The 19,020-nt window shown below is 62.3% G+C and overlaps 1 protein-coding gene across 2 annotated transcripts in view; it reads right to left on the reverse strand.

Annotated features, from left to right (window-relative positions):
• CDH15 (cadherin 15) overlaps window positions 1–10,157 on the reverse strand; it is a 20,628-nt gene extending 10,471 nt beyond the window's left edge. For both annotated transcript variants that reach the window (XM_032156179.2, XM_032156180.2), the window contains exons 1-3: window positions 10,008–10,157; window positions 2,131–2,289; window positions 1,351–1,506 (exon numbers count right to left, since the gene is read on the reverse strand). In XM_032156179.2, coding sequence (XP_032012070.1) covers window positions 1,351–1,506; window positions 2,131–2,289; window positions 10,008–10,049 — 357 coding nt within the window. In that variant the 5' untranslated portion in view covers window positions 10,050–10,157. The remainder of the gene's footprint in view (window positions 1–1,350; window positions 1,507–2,130; window positions 2,290–10,007) is intronic.
• Window positions 10,158–19,020: the final 8,863 nt, after the last annotated feature.

Raw genomic sequence — 19,020 nt, forward strand, 5'->3', positions numbered from 1 at the left:
TTTTTTTTTTTTGAGAGAGGGTCTTCCTCTGTCACCTAGGCTGCAGTGCAGCGGCAGAATCACGGCTCACGGCAGCGTCGACCTCTTGGGGGATCCTCCCACCTCAGCCTTCCAAGTAGCTGGGACCACAGGCACGCAGCAACACTGCTGGCTAATTTATTTTACCATTTTATTTTTTTTGCTTTACCATTTTATTTTTTGTAGAGACAAGGCCTCACTTTGATGCCCAGCCTGGTCTCAAAGTATTGGCTTCAAGCAATCCTCCTGCCTTGGCCTCCCGAAGTGCTGGGATTATATGAGCCACCACGCCCGGCGCTCACTGCCCCTTCTCGGACAATCCCAGCCCCCAAGGGGCATCAGTAGTTTCTTCCCTGACTAACCCCACTCCCAAGAACAGTGGCGGCCACTGGGATCAACATTATTTTGGGGCCAGGCATGGTGGCTCACACCTGTAATCCTAGCACTTTGGGAGGCCAACATGGTGAAACCCCATCTCCACTAAAAATACAAAAATTAACTGGGCATGGTAGTGGAGCCTGTAATCCCAGACACTCAGGAGGCTGAAGCAGGAGAACTGCTGGAACTGGGGAGGTAGAGATTGCAGTCAGTTGAGATTGTGCCACTGCACTCCAGCCTCGGTGGCAGAGTGAAGCTCCAGCTCAAAAAAAAAAAATGGTTGGACGCGGTGGCTCACGCCTACAGTCCTAGCACTTTGGGAGGCCAAGGCGGGCCGAGGTCAGGAGATTGAGACCATCCTAGCTAACACGGTGAAACCCCGTCTCTACTAAAAATACAAAAATTAGCCGGGCGTGGTGGTGGGCGCCTGTAGTCCCAGCTACTTGGGAGGCTGAGGCAGGAGAATGGCGTGAACCCGGGAGGCGGAGCTTGCAGTGAGCCCGGATTGTGCCACTGCACTCCAGCCTAGGCGACAGAGAGAGACTCCATTTCAAAACAAAAAACAAACAACAAAAACAACACTATTTTAGAGATTCTTCACGATACTCCTGAGCTCCCAGGACCAGTGTGTTGCTGGCTGTGGTTGAGCCACAGAAGCTATAGCTGCTGCAGCGTGCTCCTCCCCGGCAGAACCAAGCGGCTCCTCCACCGGACCTCTGTCTGCCCTCCAGTCAAATGGGAACATAACCTAAAGCAGCTGCCTCCTCTGGCTGCAGGGCCTTGGTCCCAAACCCCTGTACCTGCCCCCTCACTTAAGGGTGCCTGGATCTTGCAGGAGAAGCAGTCTGGCCTGAAGCCCACCAAGCTGGGAGGAGAAGCCTGGTGGGGAGGAGGGGCACTGGCTTCCCACCAGGCCTGCTTGAGGGGCACAGGTCGGACCGCGCAGCTCCGCACCCTGAAGCGGTCGGTCTTCTCGCGGTCCAGCATGGCATTGAGGAAGACCTTCCCCGTGAACTTGTCGATAGAGAAGACGCCCCGGGGCTCCTCGTCCACGCCGGGTCCCTGGATGCTGTAGATGACGCTGCCCAGCTGCTGCTTGTCGGACTTGATCTGTGGGGCAGGAAATGGGGTTGGGGAGAGCTGCTCTGGGCGGGGACCTCTGCCCTCTCTGCAGCCCCTCAGTCCCCTCCCCGGCTGACAGGAGGGCAGGTCTAAGTCTCCCAGGACTGGAGGACGGAGCCTGGTGCCCAGTGAGGAGCTGTGCTGGGCTGGGGACAGCTCAGCCTGTGGCCCCAAGGGTGCCCCGTCCTGCAGCCTCATTTCAGGCTCAGCTCCTGGCGTCCTGAGGGCCCTGGTCTCTGGGGCGATTTTGCGTATGTGAAGCTGAGGCCCACGCAAGGCAGTTCACCTTCACCTCCATCTACCCAGCGTCGGCGAACGCGCACACAAAAATCACGCCCGAGCGTGCGGCCTAACGTGGAGTGTGTCCACCCGAGGCGCGTGTCGGGTGGGAGCAGCTCTGGACTCCCTGCGGCCTGGGGCAATGGCGAGGATTTGAGCCCTGCTGTACACCCAGGTTGGAAGCCCAGAGCCCTGGCGAGGTGGGCGAGTCCTGCCCTAGCTCTGCCCTGAAATGGGGCTCTGCTGGCTCCCAGGAGACCTTTAGAGAATGAGAGAGGCCTACGGGGGACCAGCCCACCCCTTTCTCCCCTCCCGCCCCCTCCACCTGCTCACCTGAACCAGGGGGTAGGGGAGACGCTTGTGGTTCTCGGATACGCTGATCGGGGGGATGACCCAGGCCCTCCGCACGCGGCTCGGGGCAGGCGCCCGGCGCCAGGGGTACAGGGTGGTGGGCCTCCTCCGTCCAGGAACCCCCAAAGACAGGCAGAGACTCTGCAACAAAGACAGATGCATCCCACAGCACCGTCTCCCAGAGCCCCGGACAGATCTGTCCCACGGCACCGTCTCCCGGAGCCCCCGGCAGCAGCGTGCAGCTGGGAGCTGTGGCCGGTGAGGAGGCCACAGGGCGCAGTGTGCGACCTGCGGGTCGGTGCTCATTGGCTCAGGGCGGCTTCCACACACAGGGCTGCGTTGTAGGAGGGCAAAGGCACGTGAGCCCCGCCCCCGTCAGACTGAGCTGGGGCCTTGGTGGCCACACCCCAAGTACTGGCCCTCAAAGCCCCTATCCAGCTGCCCCGAGTCTGGGCCCACTCAGCAGCTGGGCTGTCTGCAGCCTCTGGCAAGTGCATGTGGCCACTGGGAGGTAGCGCTAGGGTTCCAGGCCTCTGGCTGGGAGGGACACCTGAGATTCACCCGGTGGGGGCACAGCCTCACCCCCGGTGTGAGGGTAGCCGTGCACACAGCAAGTCCCTGGGCCAGCCAGGGCTGGGGAGAGCGTGGGGTCCTGACTCGGAATGACCCCAAGAAGCCAGTGGCGGTGCCCGTGGGCACGGTGGGATGGCTGTGGAGGGTCCCGGGGATCGGCAGGGGAGGTGCCTACGGGAAAGTGCCCGTCCCTCTCCACCTCTCCAGGCTGCTTTGTGGGAACGGAACCCCGGGATGCGAGAGTTCAGCTCCAGTCCATCAAGAGCAGCTGGAATTGTATCCCCAGATCGTACAGCAGCCCCCAACTGGACTGTGCTATGTGGCTGAACCAGCCTGCAGCTGCTGCTGGTCTGTCAGGTCCCACCAGGTCAGGGTTGGGCAGCCAACGCTGGTGGTGTGGGTTCCTGAGACTGGCTGGGCCAGGGCCAGGGCTGCCTCGGTGGGGCTGGGTGGGGTGGGGCTTGCTGTGGCTGCACAGCCAACAGGGACATGGCCGGGGACAGAGGGGCAGCCCCACCCCCAGCCTCACTGTTATTCTCCCAGAACAGGGTAACTCGGTGCAGTCTTCACCCCAATACTTCAGCTGCTGGGACCCTGGCGTGCCCATCTCCTCCTTTCCCACATCAGGGGCTGGGGTGCACTGTTTGTAATGCACACGGGAAGCCCCGGTGCTTGGGGATGGGGCCTGGGCAGAGTGTGGGGCTGCAGAGGGAGACACCAGGCACCCCACCCTATTCTAGGGCCGGGACGACCCTCGGGCCAGTAAAGACCCCAAAGCGGAGGCGGCTGCCCCCAAATTCTCCCGAGGTCCTGACGGTCAGCAACTTTTGTGACCACAGATGGCCCCACACCCACCCCTCAGATGGGGAAACTGAGGCCTAGAGAAGGGACCCAAGTCCAAGAGCCAGGTGGGGAGGGGCACTCGTAGTGACCCCAAAAGCACATCCAGAATTTTCTGGTTTTAAAAATTCGGTTACCATACCCAGCTCCTAGCCTGGGCCTTGGGCCTCCCTCCGGGGGTGCTCGGCCCCACCTTGGTCAAAGGGAAACTTAGAGAGGGTGGGTCTTGCATGTCCTGGGATCCCCAGGACACCTGTGCTTGGGACCCCCGAGCCTGGGGCGTCAGTGTTTCTGGGTGGGCTGCATGGCTCTTCCTGAAAGACCCCTGACCCTAAAGCACAGCATGGTAGAAGCTGCTGCAGCTGACAGCACATGGCTCTGGGCTGACCCCACTCGGCTCGGCACGGACATGGGGGTCACCCTCGAGCTCCCTCCTGGGTCAGGCTGATGCCTGGTGCAGCTTGTTGGGGCACAGAGTCTGCCTGAACTCGGTGAGGGCAGCAGGGGCCAGGGCTGGGGGAGAGGCAGGGGAGAGGGAGATGAGGGAGGAGGAAACAGGGCTGCCCTCTCCCCGTCCCCTGCGCCCCGGGTCTGGCTAGGAGCTGTCTGTACCCCCCAGTCCTGGGGGTCTCCAGGCTCCCGGCCCTTCTCTTGGGTGACCCTCCTCCCCGGAGGCCCCCTCCCACCCAACAGCGCTCTCCTAGCTGCCAGAATGTTCTAGATCTTCACCATCCAAGACCCACAGGCCACATGGGGCTGCTGAGCCCTTGAAATGTGCCTGGCAAAAGTGAGGAGCTGTGTTCCCCTTTCACCTCATTGTGGTTAAGGCCCCATGTGTGGCCAGCACCCAGCCCCACACGCCCAGCGCTCACACTCACAGCCCCAATCAGCCTTGGCGAGGGTCCCCCAACCTTCCCAGCCCCCCACTGCAGGGCTGTGGGGGTGAGAGACCTGAGGACCTTCCCGCCCCCCACCGGCACCGCATGTAGCGAGGGCGTGGCATCTGCATCGTCCCAGTGACAGGGGTTACAGAGGAAGATGCTGAGTTGGGGTGGGCAGGGTGGGAAGCTTCCAGGACCCTGTGGCCAGGGTTGTGGTGGGGTGGCAGCAGCTCCCCAAGGAACAGACCCTAACGCAGAGACGGGGCAGCCTCCTGCACCACCTGGCTGGGAGGGGACAGAGACCCCCGACAGGGCAGCCTCCTGCACTACCCGGCTGGGGAGGGGGACAGAGACCCCCAACGGGGCAGCAGCCTTCTGCACCACCCGGCTGGGAGGGGACAGAGACCCCCTACCCTGTGCCATGCTCTCTGGGGCACCCCCACCCACGACAAGCCCTCAGGCTGCTGGGCTGCCATGTGCAGCAGGGGGACGGGTGGGAGGTGTTGGGGGTCCTGGGCAGGCGATGGGGAGTCTGGGGGCAGAGCAGGCCCCAAACATCACCCACCACATACAAACTCCTCAGCTCCCCTTTCAGATAGGGCCCCCATCTGCATATCATCATCTGAGCTCCTCCCCCATCTCAACATCACCGTCTTCACAGCCTGCTGCTGAGCTCCTTCCTCTGGACAGCAGGTGGGCTGGGGTCTAGGGAGGCTCGTGGGACTCCCCAGCCGGCACTAGGTCCTGTGCCTACTACAGAGGTGTGCCGGCCACACCACGCCAACACCTAGAACAGCTCCCCACATGGTGCGAGCAGAGGGAGCGCTGAGTCGGCCCTGGTGAGTGAGACCCTGCATGGGAGGCCTCACCCAGCTCTCCGCTGGAAGGGGGCACCTGCTCCAGGCGGGGTGGGGCCCCATGAAATGGAGCACTGAGAACTGGGGGGTCAGAGCTGGGCCAGCCGGGCCGCCCCTGCCCCTGCAGAATCACAGATGTCGACGGCTCCTCTGGCCACCACGCCACTGCTGGCTCCGAGGCTGCCAGCTCTCCTCAGCCCCACGCCGATGCCTCACCCTCCAGGGCTGCCTGCTCCTGCTGGCTTTGTCGAGACTTCAGTCTAGGCAGGGCCAGGGACGTGGGGGCATGTGGCCTTGAGAGGAGGCAGCGGCTGGGGGCTGGTACGTCTGAGTGGGCAGGGGCTGGGTAGGAGATGTTGGCATGGCCAGGAAGCCTGTTAGGCTGAACCCCCATTAGGCTTGGCCTCTGTCCTCCACCACCGGCCGCTTACGCTGTGTGGATGAGCAAGGCGCAGGCTGCCCATCTGCCCACCCTGAGATGGGGCATTGGGCCTCTCGCTCTGACTGTGTCCTGTCCCTAGGGCTGGCCCAGCACACAGAGGTCCCCACAGGCAGTGGCAGCAGCCGCCAAACCATGGCCACCTTCCCTGGGGTTCTTGGTCCTGGGCCAGCAGGACCTGGGCCCCCTCCTCCATGGCCTCCTGGGAGTCCAGAGAGAAGCAAACGCTTTGGCAGGAAGCAGGGAGAGGATGGGGTGGGGGCTCCTGAGGCTCCCAGGCTGGGGACCCTGCCGGGGAAGCTCTCTGCCAGCTGACAGATGGCGGCCCTGGCCTCGGAGCCTGCCAGCACCCACAGAGCACAAGCCACTTCCAGGGCAGGGCAGCTCCTGCCAAGTGGAAACCTGCCTGCCCGGCGTGGGGCCTTCATCAGCCTCGGTGGGCACAGGGTCTGTTTCCGGCCCTGGCTGGGCAGCTTTGCGCTGGGCCTGGGAGGCACCTCCCTCTCCCCCTCCCCCTTGGTCCTCCCAACACCCCGGGAGCCTGTGGTGGCCCCTTCACCTCCCAGCTCTGGACAGTGAGGTTCAGAGAGCCTGAGGCATTTGCTCAAAGCCACACAGACAGAGCCAGGAGTCACATGGGGTCTGAGACCCAAGCTAGGCTCTGAACCGCGTGCTCTGAGGGAAATCCAGCCAGAGCCACACAAGCCTTGGGCTAGGCCCGGGCATGGGGCAGGGAGACCCCAGGCTCTAGGAACCCCACATGGCTGAGGTGAGGGGCCACCCCCACCCGGGCAGATGTTTCCATCCCCTCCCTGCCCAGCTGCCACCAAACCTGCGCCAGCCCTGTTCCCCCACCCTCCAGCTGCCTCCACCGGAGACCCTCCAGTCACGCTGGGCCGGGTGCGGTCAAGGCAGAGGCTGGGAGTCCTGAGCCCAGGCCTGTCCGCAGCCCGAGTTCACCGGGTCACAGCGGCCGCAGAGCCTTGGGAAGGCTCACTTGCCCAGATCACAGCCGGTGTGGGTGTGGGTGGGCGGACAGGCCACAGCCCACTTCCGGCTCTCGGGGGCGTTCTCAAAGCTGGCTCTTTGTCCTCCCACCCCACCCCCGTCCAGGAAGACGTGGCCAGTGGAGGGAGGGCCTGTGAGCTGTCTTGGGGAGATCGGGACATCCGGTGCCCAGAACAAAGCCACATCAACGCAGCCAGCCCACAGCCCCGCACCTGGGCTAGGGGACGCAAGCACCCTGGGAGGTGGATTTTGTGGACACCCGTCCACTCCTCTCTGTCCCCCACCCAAGCCAGGCAAGACCAATGGACATTAGCGACCTGCTTCCCCACAGTGGGTCCCCAATGACACCCCCAAGCTCATCCTTGACTGGGCCCTTAGCCAAGAACCTGGAGGGAATTAGCTCGAAGCCCTTGAGACGTCTGGAGCCACCACCCTGCAGCCAAGCTCCTGGGACTTAATGCCTCTGCCTTGGGGTCTGCTGCTAGCCTGACACTCAACCCCAAGGGGCTGCTGTGTGAGAAACTCCGCACACATGGAGCACTGGCTACAGTTTACAAACACCACTGCGAGGCGGGAATGGGGTTTACAAACACCACCACAAGGTGGGAATGGGGTTTACAAACACCACTGCGAGGCGGGAATGGGGTTTACAAACACCACTGCGAAGTGGGAATGAGGAGCAGTTCTGGGGCTGACCTCGCACTCCTGCTCCCCCGATTTTCCAAGGAAGGATGCTTCGAGATTCTAGGAACACGCTTGGTAGCGTGTGGGTGGGTTTGCCCGGGAAGGGAGTGTGAAGGCCCCTCAAGCTTCTCAGGCTTCAACCCCTCCCCCAGGCTGGAATCTGGGGCCACCCCGTTCCTGGATGGCCAGGTATGCCAGGAATGGCCCCAGCTGTTGGCCTGGCCCAGAGTGGCTGGAGCACCTTCCCTGGGCCCCACCCTCTCTAGCTGCTGCGGGTTTCAGAGAAGGGATGTGGAAGAAGAGGCGTGGAGGCAGCTGTCCCTCCAAAGCAGTGTCTGGGGCTGTCCTGCCACTGTGGGAAGAACAGTGGCCTGGGAGCCACTTCCCTTCTTGGCCTGGGTCACAGTCACCCGAGCTAAGAGCCCCCGCCTGGCCCCCAGGGTGCTGCTGACTCTGTCTCCCAGAGACCAAGGAGCTCCCAAAACCCAGATGCAGAAGTGGGGCCCTTCCCAGCAGGCTGGGGTTCTCTGTGAGTCAGCAGTGCTGCCCCAGACCTCAGCCACCTCCCAGCTGGGGTGGGGTTCCAGGTGTAGAACCAGCAACTAGGACGGTGTAGGTGCAGCAGCGCTGACAGGGGCCAGTTCTGAAGACACCCTCTGGGTGGGGCTGAGTGAGCTCAGCAATCAGAGGTGGCCTGAGCAGGGGAGGAACCCCTCACCTGGGGAAGGCCCTGATGGGCCCACGCTGCCTGCCTGGGGGCTCACCAGGAGGAGGCCCGGGACCCCGAGGCTGCCCAGGAGAGCACACAGTCCTGAAAGCTGAGCTGCTGGGGGAGGGGCAGGCAGGGTCCTGACACTGACATATTTTGCCACACAGCGGAGTGAATTTGAGCCTTGGCTATAGCCCCCTTGCCAGCTGGCCCCCACCTCCACCACCTCCCCCAGCCTCCAGCTGTCAGGGGAGGGCGCTATTGTCCCCCAGCCCTGGGGGCGAAAAGAAGGGACAGTGAGAGGGGAGGCTTCTGGGGAGGGAGAGGTCCTGCCTGCCTCCCCACCTGCCACAGAGCCCCCCTGGGGCCTGTTGAAAGGCAAACACCCCCAAATCCAAAGGAAGAGGTCTCGAGGAATGTTTTCACAGGCGCCGGCCTCCCCGCCACCATGCCCCGGGTTGGGGTGCCAGGGAAGAAACACTGTCCCCAGAGCAGGTGGGGAAGGGCCCTGGAGGCATGCAGCCCCCCAGCCTGCGGTCCTGGGAGGGCTGAGGGGTGGAGGGCCGGGGGCTGAGCACGCATGCTGAACCACTGTCTCCCCCCGCCGCTGTCTCCAGATGGGGGAGTGGGGGGTGGCAGGAGCCATGGTGCCCCTCAGGGGCAGCTGCTGGAGGGTCTGGCTGGCCAGGCGCCTGGTCAGCTGCCAGGGGCTGAAATTGGAGCCAGCTGGAGCTGGGAGGCCTATGGGAATGAGGGGACTCAGGAAGCCCCTTCAGTGGGGGCTGGGAAAGGAGTGGCTTCCCTTACTCGCTGTGTCCAGCACTCCCTGACCACCCTAGGATTACAAGAGCAATGAATGCTGTGAGCACCGCTAAGCCCTTTATGTGCATTCTCTCTTGAATTGGCAAGAGAGAGGCTGCTCTCTTGTACCCAGTGACGTCCCAACCACAGCCGGCCGTGCCCTAGCCCAGCCCAGTCCCTGGGGGCTGAAGCCACTGAGGCCACATCCTCCATGTCTAGGTCCCCCTAGGGTGTGAGGAGACGTGGCTCCAGCTAGGCAGTACAAATGGCGGGTGTGGGGGGCCGAGGCCTGGGCTTCCTTCCACGCTGGCTTGCTCCCACGTTGGAGACACCATGGTGCCAGCAGTCCAGAGAAGATTTTTAGGGGCAGAGTCCAGCAGGCTCTGGGGGCTGGGCCCCCAGGACTGATCACCCCAGGCAGCTGCGGCAGGGTCCCAGGTGAAGCCCAGGAACAGAGCCCCCAGGGCTGCCACACGCCACTCTGCAAGGCCCTGTGTGTTGGGACCTGGCTCGGGCTGGGACCTCCCAATCGAGAAGTAGCGGTGAGTGTGAGTTCCTGGGGGCAGGGCCTGCAGCCACCCCTGCTGGCCGGGAACTTGCAGTGGGGGGTTTGGACATCACCCAAGACTAGCCAGGGGTCCTGTGCCCACCGCAGGGAGTCCCTATGGAAACCTGGCCCCCAGACCCCCCAGAGAGGGGCACTCCTGCCCTTCCCCCTCTCTCTCTGCTCCACTCAAGACTGGCAAGCCCCCAGACCCTGGCAGAGGTCCCTCCAAAGAGAGGGCACGGCTACCTGGGTGGTCCCTGCCTGGGGTCCCTGACCCCAGCAGGACTCTGCAGTCCTGGGGGTGATTCCACCAGGTGGAGTGTTTGGTTACACTCCCTCCCCACAACCCCTGGGGTGCTGCCCCCAGCCCAGGGACCCACCCGGGGCCACTCAGGTCACAGGCCCCCAAAGGCGGCCAGGGTCAGTGGTTCTGGGGGAGACCTGTGCGGCTGCAGCTGAAGACACTGTCCCGCAGGGCCTAGGGAGGCAGCGGGGACCCCCGCAGGTGCCGATGCCTTACCTGGGCCAACAGCCCGACGACGAGGAAGAGCGCGGCGTCCATCGGGTCCGGGGCGGGAGCGGGTCCGGAGTGCACCCGCGACCCGAAGGAGCGCGTCCAGGCTGAGTGACAGCGCAAGTGCGCGGGGCGGGCCAGGGCCAGAGACAGCACGTGTGAGGGGGGCGGGGAGGGGCAGGGCAAGGGCTGAGTGACAGCACGAAGGAGGCCTCTGACGGGCCGAGGGCCGGCCTGGGCAGGGCTAAGGCTGAGTGACAGCGTGTGGGCAGGCGGGTGGGGCTGAGCCGCTGGCGGGCTGGGGCGGGGCCGGAGGCTGAGTGACAGCCCGTGTGCGAGTGGGGCAGGTGGGCGGGGCCGGGGCCGAGGGCTGAGTGACAGCGCAGGTGCGCCTGCGGGGCGGTGACCGCACGAGGCTGGTGGGGCGGAGCCAGAGGAGGATGGGGCGGGCGGGGCGGGGCCGAGGGTTGATTGACACCTTGTGAGAAGATGGGGTGGGGCCGGGGCGGGGCCGAGGGCTGAGTGATAGCTTGGCGGGGCTCCAGCGGGCAGGGCCAGGGCTAGGTCGGAGATAGCCCGGCTGCTGCGTCGGGAGCAGAGCCAGAGACCAGGCTGTGGGGAAGGCAGGGTGGGTGCGGCCGGGTCAGGGACCAGCTGGGATTCGTGGCTTCTTCATTTCCTGCTCCTTGGGCCCCGCTCGCCCCTGCTCCAGGGCGTCTGCACTGCAGTCCCTACCGGGGGACGCCTCCTGAGCACTTCCTTGGGCCCCTCGCCGCTCTGGCTGCGTCTCCTGCGCCTCCCCGCATCCCACTGAACACTGGGCCCACCCTCCACGCACCTCCTGGCAGCCTCATTTTGCCCAGCTCCTATTCAGTATGGAACTCTCTGGTTCACACGGCTCTCATACCAGCGTGGCTCGTAGGACACCCCCAATTCCCCCAGTCCACGCGCCTCCTCCAGCATCCCCTTGTTCCCCTAGGCCCCCTGCCTGGAGCACCTTCCTTCCTACAGAACTCCTTCTCATCAGCCCTCAACACCCAAGGTCAACGCTGCCCTCTCCTGGAGCCTCCTTGCCACCTCGGCCAGAAGCCCTCCCTCCTGTTGACTGTGGCACCTGCTTTCCTCTTCGAGACCCCGCCCCCTGGGAGGGCGTGGGTGGGGCTCAACACCTGCACAGGCCCAGCGCACGGTCAGGAAGGTCCTGGAGGGAGGGTGGAGGGGGCTGGAGGCAGGAGGACCCTTTCTTTTGAGCAGGCAGGGTGGGGAGTGGGGGTTGCTGACCAGCTCAGGGCCGGGCTGGGGAGCCCGTTCCTCTCTGTGATGGGAGCAGACCCGGTGCCTCTGCTCTTATGTCGACTGTGGGTGGCTGTGCAGGTGCAGGCACCATCTGTGCACTTGGCCTGCTTGAAAGGAGGCCGGGCTGCCCGGGAGACTCAGGCCAGGACTGTCCCTAGTGCTCACTGCTCCAAGATGAGAGAGGGCAGGGAGTCCATCTCCAGACTGGGAGGCCTCTGGGGCTGGGGTGTAGCCTGTTGGGGACCTGCCTCTGTGGTCAGTGACCTCAAAATACGGGTGGAGAAGCCCTCTGAGTGCTTTTGGTTTTCATCCTCACGGGACTATTGCAGGAGTGAGGTAGGAGTCCTCGCCCTCCCCACAGAAAGAGGTCTGGGGAGGCTGCCGTCTGCCAACCACAGCTCCTCTCCGCTTCCACCCTGCACCCACCTCGCTTCAACCACCTGCCTCCCAACCACCTCAGGGAGAAACGGAGGCCAAATCCCTCCTCCATGGGATGTGGAGGTCTCTAAGGGAAAGGCTAAGCTGGGCCAGGTCCTCGGTGAGCCCCAAATGCAGGGCGCGGCCACGGAGGCAGCCGGCTTGGCCACTGTGGGAGGGCATGCTCCCTGGCTGTCGGGGCATCCCCCAGGGACAGGTGCCCCCAGCGAGGGACCCCACTCCGCATGCTCCCAGGGCAGCAGGAAGGTCAGGAGGCAGGAGCCTGGGTCCAGTCCCAGCTGGGAGCCTTGGGCTGGAGGTTTTCCCCCGGGCCTCAGTTTCCCCTTGTGTCAGAGGAAGGTGGCAGGGAAGGGCTGGGTACCCTGAGTCTGGAGGTCCTGTGCAGTGGGGGCAGGGGTACATTTTCGGCTGCAGGACCATCAGCCCTAGAAGAGCCCTCCTCTTTCCTGGTGGACCTGGAGACGCCGGACCCTCCCTCTGCACCCCAGGCCTCCAGCTAGGACCCCACTCTGGGCCTTCTCCTCTTTTTCCAGAGTCTGCAGTCCTGAGCCTTTGGGACTCACCCCCATCACTCCTGCCCTCTGCCTTGCCCACCTCTACTCTCCAGCTCCGGGGACGCACCTCATGGGCATGGGGTGGGGGTGGGGCCGGCCGAGGTGTAGAGGGGCTTCCCTGTCCACAGCCTCAGTTCCCACCCTATTTCCTCTCCCCAGTATGAGGAACTGGGGGACAACAAACAGGGTCCCGGACTCCCCAGAAGCCTTGCAGTCCTGGATGTCCCAGGGGTCCCCCCACCCCCCAGCCCTGGGCCACTCCTCCGGACATCGGAGGCAGTGGTCCAGGGTGGGCTGAGGAATTTCCAACTTTCTCACGATACACGCAGGCGGGTGCCGGTTTTCAGCTGAGACGCCATGGTGTCTGCTCTGGAGTGATTCTGTAATCGCACAGTGCACTTGACCCTCAATTATTAAATTGTATTTATGTAATTACAGTGTATAAATATACAGCACACCCCAACCACTAAGGGGCAGGCGTGATGCAGGACGCTGGGGTTGAGCAAGGTGTGCTGGAGAGGGGCCCTGTGGAGGCTTAGGCCGGATGCAGCTCCGTTACCGGAGAGGTAGTGGGGGCTGGAGAGCAGGGGTTAGCAGGTGTGAAGGCGGCTCCTACCCACGGTGCGGGGCGTGGAGGGCAGAGGGGAGATGTCCAGGGAGTTTGGGTGGCACCCAACACCAAGGGAGGGGATCCCGGTGTGACGAGGCCCTGGTCTCCGTCTGGGGGCTGTGTCCATTCCAGACCTGACCTGAGGCTGGGGTGCCTGTGGCAGGGGCTCTGGGGGCTTGCTCTGCAGATAGCAACTGCTCCCTGAGGACCCCCTGGGCAGGTGCCCCCGTCTGACAGGCAGGGCCTGAGGCTGGAGGAGGCCGGGGTGAGGAGACAAACACAGGTGGGCCCTGGCCGGGGGCCTGGTCTCGGCCATGGGCCATGCCCTTCCAACATTCTACTCTGGCGGAGAGGCTGCCAGGGCGCTGGGGTGAGGCCGACACCCAGTCCTGGGGCCGTCAGAGCACAGACTAGCCCATCTAGGCAGATGAAGGTCCCCACGGAGTGAGTGAAGGGTGGGGAGTAGATCTGGAAGGCTGGCGCCACCAGCCACGGCCCCTGAACCCCCATGGCCCCTGAGTCCTGGCCTGAGCGCCTGTGGCTGGCTCTGGCTCTGGGTGGTGGGCCCTGCAGAGGGGCTTCCACCCATAAGTTTCCCATAAGTTTCCCCGGAACAGAGGAGATGCAGCTGGATCTCGGGGCATGGAGGAAGCCAGGCATTGTCTGTAGCTGGGGCCATCCTGGACCCCACTGTGCTCCGGCTCTCTGGGCTCAGGGGTGACGCTGCCCCCACATTCAGGCCACCAGCTGCCCCTGGCGGCCACAGGGGGTCAGTCCAGGTGGGCTCAGAGTAGCCCCATCAGGTATGGGGTGCTGTTTTTGTTCAGAAGTCCCTGACCCCCCCCCCCACAACACACATGAAAAGAATATTCGACAAGTCTGTTTAAAAAATCTTGGGCATTCAAAACACACGGACGGACAGACAGACAGATGGACATGTTGGACAGGAGGGGCTGCTGGTGGCGGGGGGGTGCTGCCCCTCCTGAGGACCTGGGGACAGCAGGTCCCTGGAGCCTGTCGGTCAGTCCTGGCTCTACAGGGAGTTGGGCACAGTGGGGTCAGGGGGTGGCGAGCCTCTCCGGGCCTCCCTCAGGCCTGTCTCTGAGGTGGGGAAGTGGGGTCCTGTCCTGCCCGGCCACCCTGACACTGGTCTTGCGTCCCATCCCCCCACAGTGACAGAGGAGCCAACCAGGCAGTGGCTCAAGGTGCAGCCGTGAGAGCTTGGGTTGGCTCAGGGCTGGCAGGCTCAGGACTGGCGGGCTTAGGGCTGGCGGGGTCAGGGCTGGTGGCTTGGTGGCCCGTCACACCCGCCAGCCCCAGCAGGGGGCAGTGTGGCTCCAGGGACGCCAGGGGAGGCGGGTCGGGGAGAGGCAGCTGGCTCCTCCAATTGCGGGAGGGTCTTCAGGGCAGAGCTGGGAGGGGACGATGGGCCCTTCCCTGCTTCCATCTCCACGCTGGACATGCCTGCCCCCTCCAGGCCGGCCCAGCACTGTCACCAAGCATGGACGCCTTGACTTCCTGCCCTTGGAGCCCCAACCCGGGCGGGGATCAGGGAAGCCAGCGGCCGGGCATGACCCAGGGGAGGGCTGCGAGTGTGGTCCACGCCCGCCTCCCTTCCCCTGGCTCCGAGCACTGGGAAGGGGGAGGCAGCTCACCTGAGGTCTCACCTGGCGTTGGTCCGGAGACCACCCCAGCCTCCCCGATGGCAGAGGCGAAGGTGCAAGGGTGGCCAGGCCAGCAGGCACTCCTGAGGTCGGGCCAGGCCCCAGCAAGGCTGAAGCTGAGTGGGTGGAGCTGGCCACAGAGATGGGGACGTGGGACAGCACCGTTGGGGGAACCAGAGAGCGGAGGTCACCAGGCTGCTCCCGATGCTCAGGCTTTCACAGGGATCCATAAGCTGCAACGGCCCCCAGTCAGCACCCTCCAAAGACAGGCTGCGGCTGGCGATGGGGCTGGAGCTGCCCACACCCCCCAAGGCCCCTAGAGTCCACAGCAGCCAGGTGTGGTGAAGCCTGGCCGTCCCCACGGGCAGTGCTGGAGCTCCCAGCTGCCTTGTGAGTCATGGGGGTGGGAGTCTCATTTGGCTGAACCCCAGAAGGGCAAGTGGGGCATGGGTGGCCATGTCCTGCCCCAGCCCAGAAAGCTGTGGTCCCGGAGAGAGTGGCTGTCCAGCCCCCCGTACCATGTGAATGCTCCCCTCACCAGCAGATCCCACCCACGGCAGGCCCATCTCTACCCAGCTCCGGACATCTGTCCTCTCCCCTGCTGCGTGGGTGTCTCCGTCTCTCCCTCAGTGCCCCAGGCCTCTGTCTCTGTCCTTTATCCCCATAACCCAACACTGACAGGAGGGAGGGAGGAGGAGGGGGGAAGAGGGAGCAGGAAGGGGCTGCAGAGAGGAGGAGGGGCTCCGCGTGCTCTGGGGCCCTGGAAGGAAGGTCGTGTGACGGGGGCTCCTGAGCTTGCTGGGCCCGTGGTAGGGTGGGCATGGGGAGCACAGGGCAGGCCCCCCAAAACCCATCCTCCCCATCAGCCACAGGCACTGACCACGCAGGAGAGGGCAGTGAGAGCTGCCGGCTGCCCAGGGAGGGCGGGCGGGGGTGTGGCCCTTTGCTAGGACAGGAGCTACTGGGCAGGGAGAAGGGCACGGGGTAGGAATGGGAGTTAAAGGGACTCTGGCTGCATCGATAGTCCAGGGGCTGCTGCCTGGCCTGCACTCCAGGTCTCTGCCTCATCCCATGTCCCCGGAGGTGGCTTGTGCCATGGGGCAGCAGCGGCCCCCTGGCCACCCAACCTGGCTCTTGGAGCTGGGTGGTGTCCAGACTGGAGGAGGCCGGGGTGGCTGGCTCCTGACCACTATCTTACTGTTCCTACCATCGCGTCTCTTGGGTGTTGATTGGCACCTGTGGAGGGCAGGGCTGCCTCAGGAACTGGCAGCTCTCAGTTCTGATTCCTGGACATAAAGAAACTTGGGGTAAGGCCCCCAGTTCTCAGAGAGGCCCTTTGAGCTTCCGGCCTCTTCATCGGAAGAGCCCAGCATTGCCCTGGGTCATTCTACACCCTGCCCTTTGGGGGGACCAGCCAAGGCCAGGGCTGGGAGAGGATGGTCCCATCTGCTAGAAGCTTCTGGAAGGATGGGCCGCCTGGTGGCAGGCATTTCTGGGCTAGAGCTGGGTGGGAGGGAGGGCAGAGGCCAGGGGGCGTGTCCTGGACACAGAGGGCACCAGGTCCTCTCCGCTGCCTCCTGCTCTTCCCAGCACAGCTGTGCTTGGCACCCCTGCAGTCGGGGCAGAGAGGAAGGGGTTACGGGTCCCTGAGTCAGCCCAGGCAGCCCCGCCCCTCCCCACCTCCTCCATCGTCTTTCAATCAATATCAAGTGGACGGGAGACAAATTTGGGAGCAAAGAATCCCAAGCAGCCGTATAAATCACAGTAATGACCATTCAGATTAAACCAGTCGCTGTAATAGAATCAATTTAGCTGACGCCGCCGGTCTCCCCGCATTTCATCTCCGTCTCCAGCTGCTGGTGGAAGAGGGGCTGTTCAGCGACCCCTCCAACGACCCCTCCAGGCCTGGTCCGCAGGCAGGGCTCTGCGGCCATCACGGCTGGGAAGAAAGGCTGGGCCATCCTGGGGAAGCTACATGGGGATCAGGGCTCCAGGGCCCAGCCATTCCTGTTATCCTCTTTTCCAGACAGAGTGGAGTTGGACCAGGGGAGGCCCAGAAGGAGGCCTGCACCCAGGACGGTTCAAAAACCATCGGACAGATCCGGAGCCTTCCCCAGGGCCAGGATTCCAGGCTGAGCAGCCACACCCCGGGCAGGACTCGAGCCTGGGCAGCGGCCACAAGTCCAGGAGCAGTTGGGCAATGTCCAGCGCGTTGGCGTCAGGCAGGAGGCCCTGCTGAGCACACCGGGCTGTCCGAGAGGCTGGGCCTGAACACAGAGCCAGGCTCCCTGAGAGCGGCTTCTGGCCTCCTCGTTCCCTGCAGAGGCCCTCGCTCTTCTGGCCTCATCCTGGTTCTCTCTCTGAATGTTGGGCCGGATGCACACCTGTCCAGGGACCGGCTCCTCTCCCCTTTTTTTTTTTTTGAGACAAAGTCTTGCTCTGTTGCCCAGGCTGGAGTGCAGTGGTATGATCTCAGCTCACCACAACCTCTGCCTCCCGGATTCTCCTGCCGCAGCCTCCCGAGTAGCTGGGATTACAGGCGCCCACTACCATGCCCGGCTAATTTTTTTTCAAATTTTTAGTAGAGACGGGGTTTTGCCATGTTGGCCAGGCTGGTCTCGAACTCCTGATGCCAGGTAATCCGCCTGCCTCAGCCAAGTAGAGACTTTGCAAAACACAAACGCTGGGAGAGCTCATCACACACACAGACACTGACTAAGACAACAACTAAGATACTGTTGGCCAGACCCGGTAGCTCACGCCTGTAACCCCAGCACTTTGGGAGGCCGAGGCAGGCAGATCACCTGAGGTCGGGAGTTTGAGACCAGCCTGACCAATATGGTGAAACCCTGTCTCTACTAAAAAAATACAAAAAATTAGCTGGGCATGGTGGCGGGCGCCTGTAATACCAGTTACTCGGGAGGCTGAGGCAAGAGAATGGCTTGAACCTGGGAGGCAGAGGTTGCGGTGAGCCGAGATCGTGCCACTGCACTCCAGCTTGGGCAACAAGAACAAAACTCCATCTCAAAAAAAAGAAAGGAAAGAAAGAAAGAAAAGAAAAAAGATATTGTTTATTAAAATGAGGTCCCTTGAGACAAGAAGTTGAAAAATGTTAGTAAATTTAACTAGTGACTGTAAAAGAAAGCCTAGTAAACAAACAAAACTGAAACCGGACAAGCCCTCCAAGATGGCGGGGAGGACTCTGCAGGTGCCCCGAGGAGGTCACTGCCTGTCGTGGCCTTGGGGGATCTGTGGGGTGAAAAGCTATAAACTTGGTTGGAAAAAAAAACTCTGCAGATCTTATAGTATTTAAAAATGTTAAAGGCTACCTGGGCGTGGCGGTGACACGTCTGTGATCCCAGCTACTTGGCAGGCTGAGGTGGGAGGATGGCTTGAGCCCAGGCTCCATCGCCACAACATTTTTTAAAGAAAATTAGCCAGGCATGGTGGCACATGCCTGTGGTCCCAGCTTCTCAGGAAGCTGAGGCAGGAAGATTGCCTGAAGTGGGGAGGCAGAGGTTGCAGTGAGCCGAGATCGTGTCACTGTACTCCAGCCTGGGCGACAGAGCGAGACTCCGTCTCAAAAAACCAAAAAACAAAAAACAAAAAAAAAAAAGAAAGAAGAGATTAATGCATTTGAATACATTAAAATTTAACAATTCTGCACATGCTTCAATAGAACAAATGAAGTCAAAGGCAAGCCAAAGACCAGCCACGTATCCAACGCATAATCACAAAAAATATTGACCAGCCGCCCAACAGGAAATGGGCAAATAACTGGAACAGGCGACTTGCAGGAAAATCAAATGGCCCAGAAACATATTCTAGATGTTCCACCTAACTCATAATCAGGGAAATGCAAGTTAAAATAAAAAGATTCCACGTCACACTCAGCACTGTGGTGAAAACTCAACGTCTCCCATTGGGATGTTGGCCAGTTGGTGAGATGGGGCGTCTCACACCCACAGTGCACAGCCTCCTTGGAAGGCGTCAGGCAAAATCAAGTAAGTGGAAGACATCTGGGCTTACGATCCAGTGATTCCACTCGCAGGAATATCTTCTGGAGAAATTCTTCCACTGTGCAAAAGAGGCTGCACCTGCAGCCGACTGCAGGTTTGCTCTTGGATGGGGAACGTCCACTGGCTGGGTGTGGGCGGCAAGCCACCCAGGCGCCGAGGCAAGAGACTGAGGACTCGAGCTGTTCCAGTATAATAAAATATAAAACAAGAATAGTTACAGCAGATATAGATCTTAGGTATGATTATATATGAATATCATTAATCGTTAGTTTGTAGCAATTGCTCTTTATTCCAATATTATAATAATCCCTGCTCTATAATCATAACCTAGGAAAAACCAGGCCATACAGAGATAGGAGCTGAGGGGACATAGTGAGGTGTGACCAGAAGACAGGAGTGCGAGCCTTCTGTTATGCCCGGACAGGGCCACCAGAAGGG

This window comes from Hylobates moloch, unplaced genomic scaffold (genome assembly GCF_009828535.3).
Source record: "Hylobates moloch isolate HMO894 unplaced genomic scaffold, HMol_V3 SCAFFOLD_6, whole genome shotgun sequence".
Lineage (NCBI taxonomy): Eukaryota > Metazoa > Chordata > Mammalia > Primates > Hylobatidae > Hylobates > Hylobates moloch.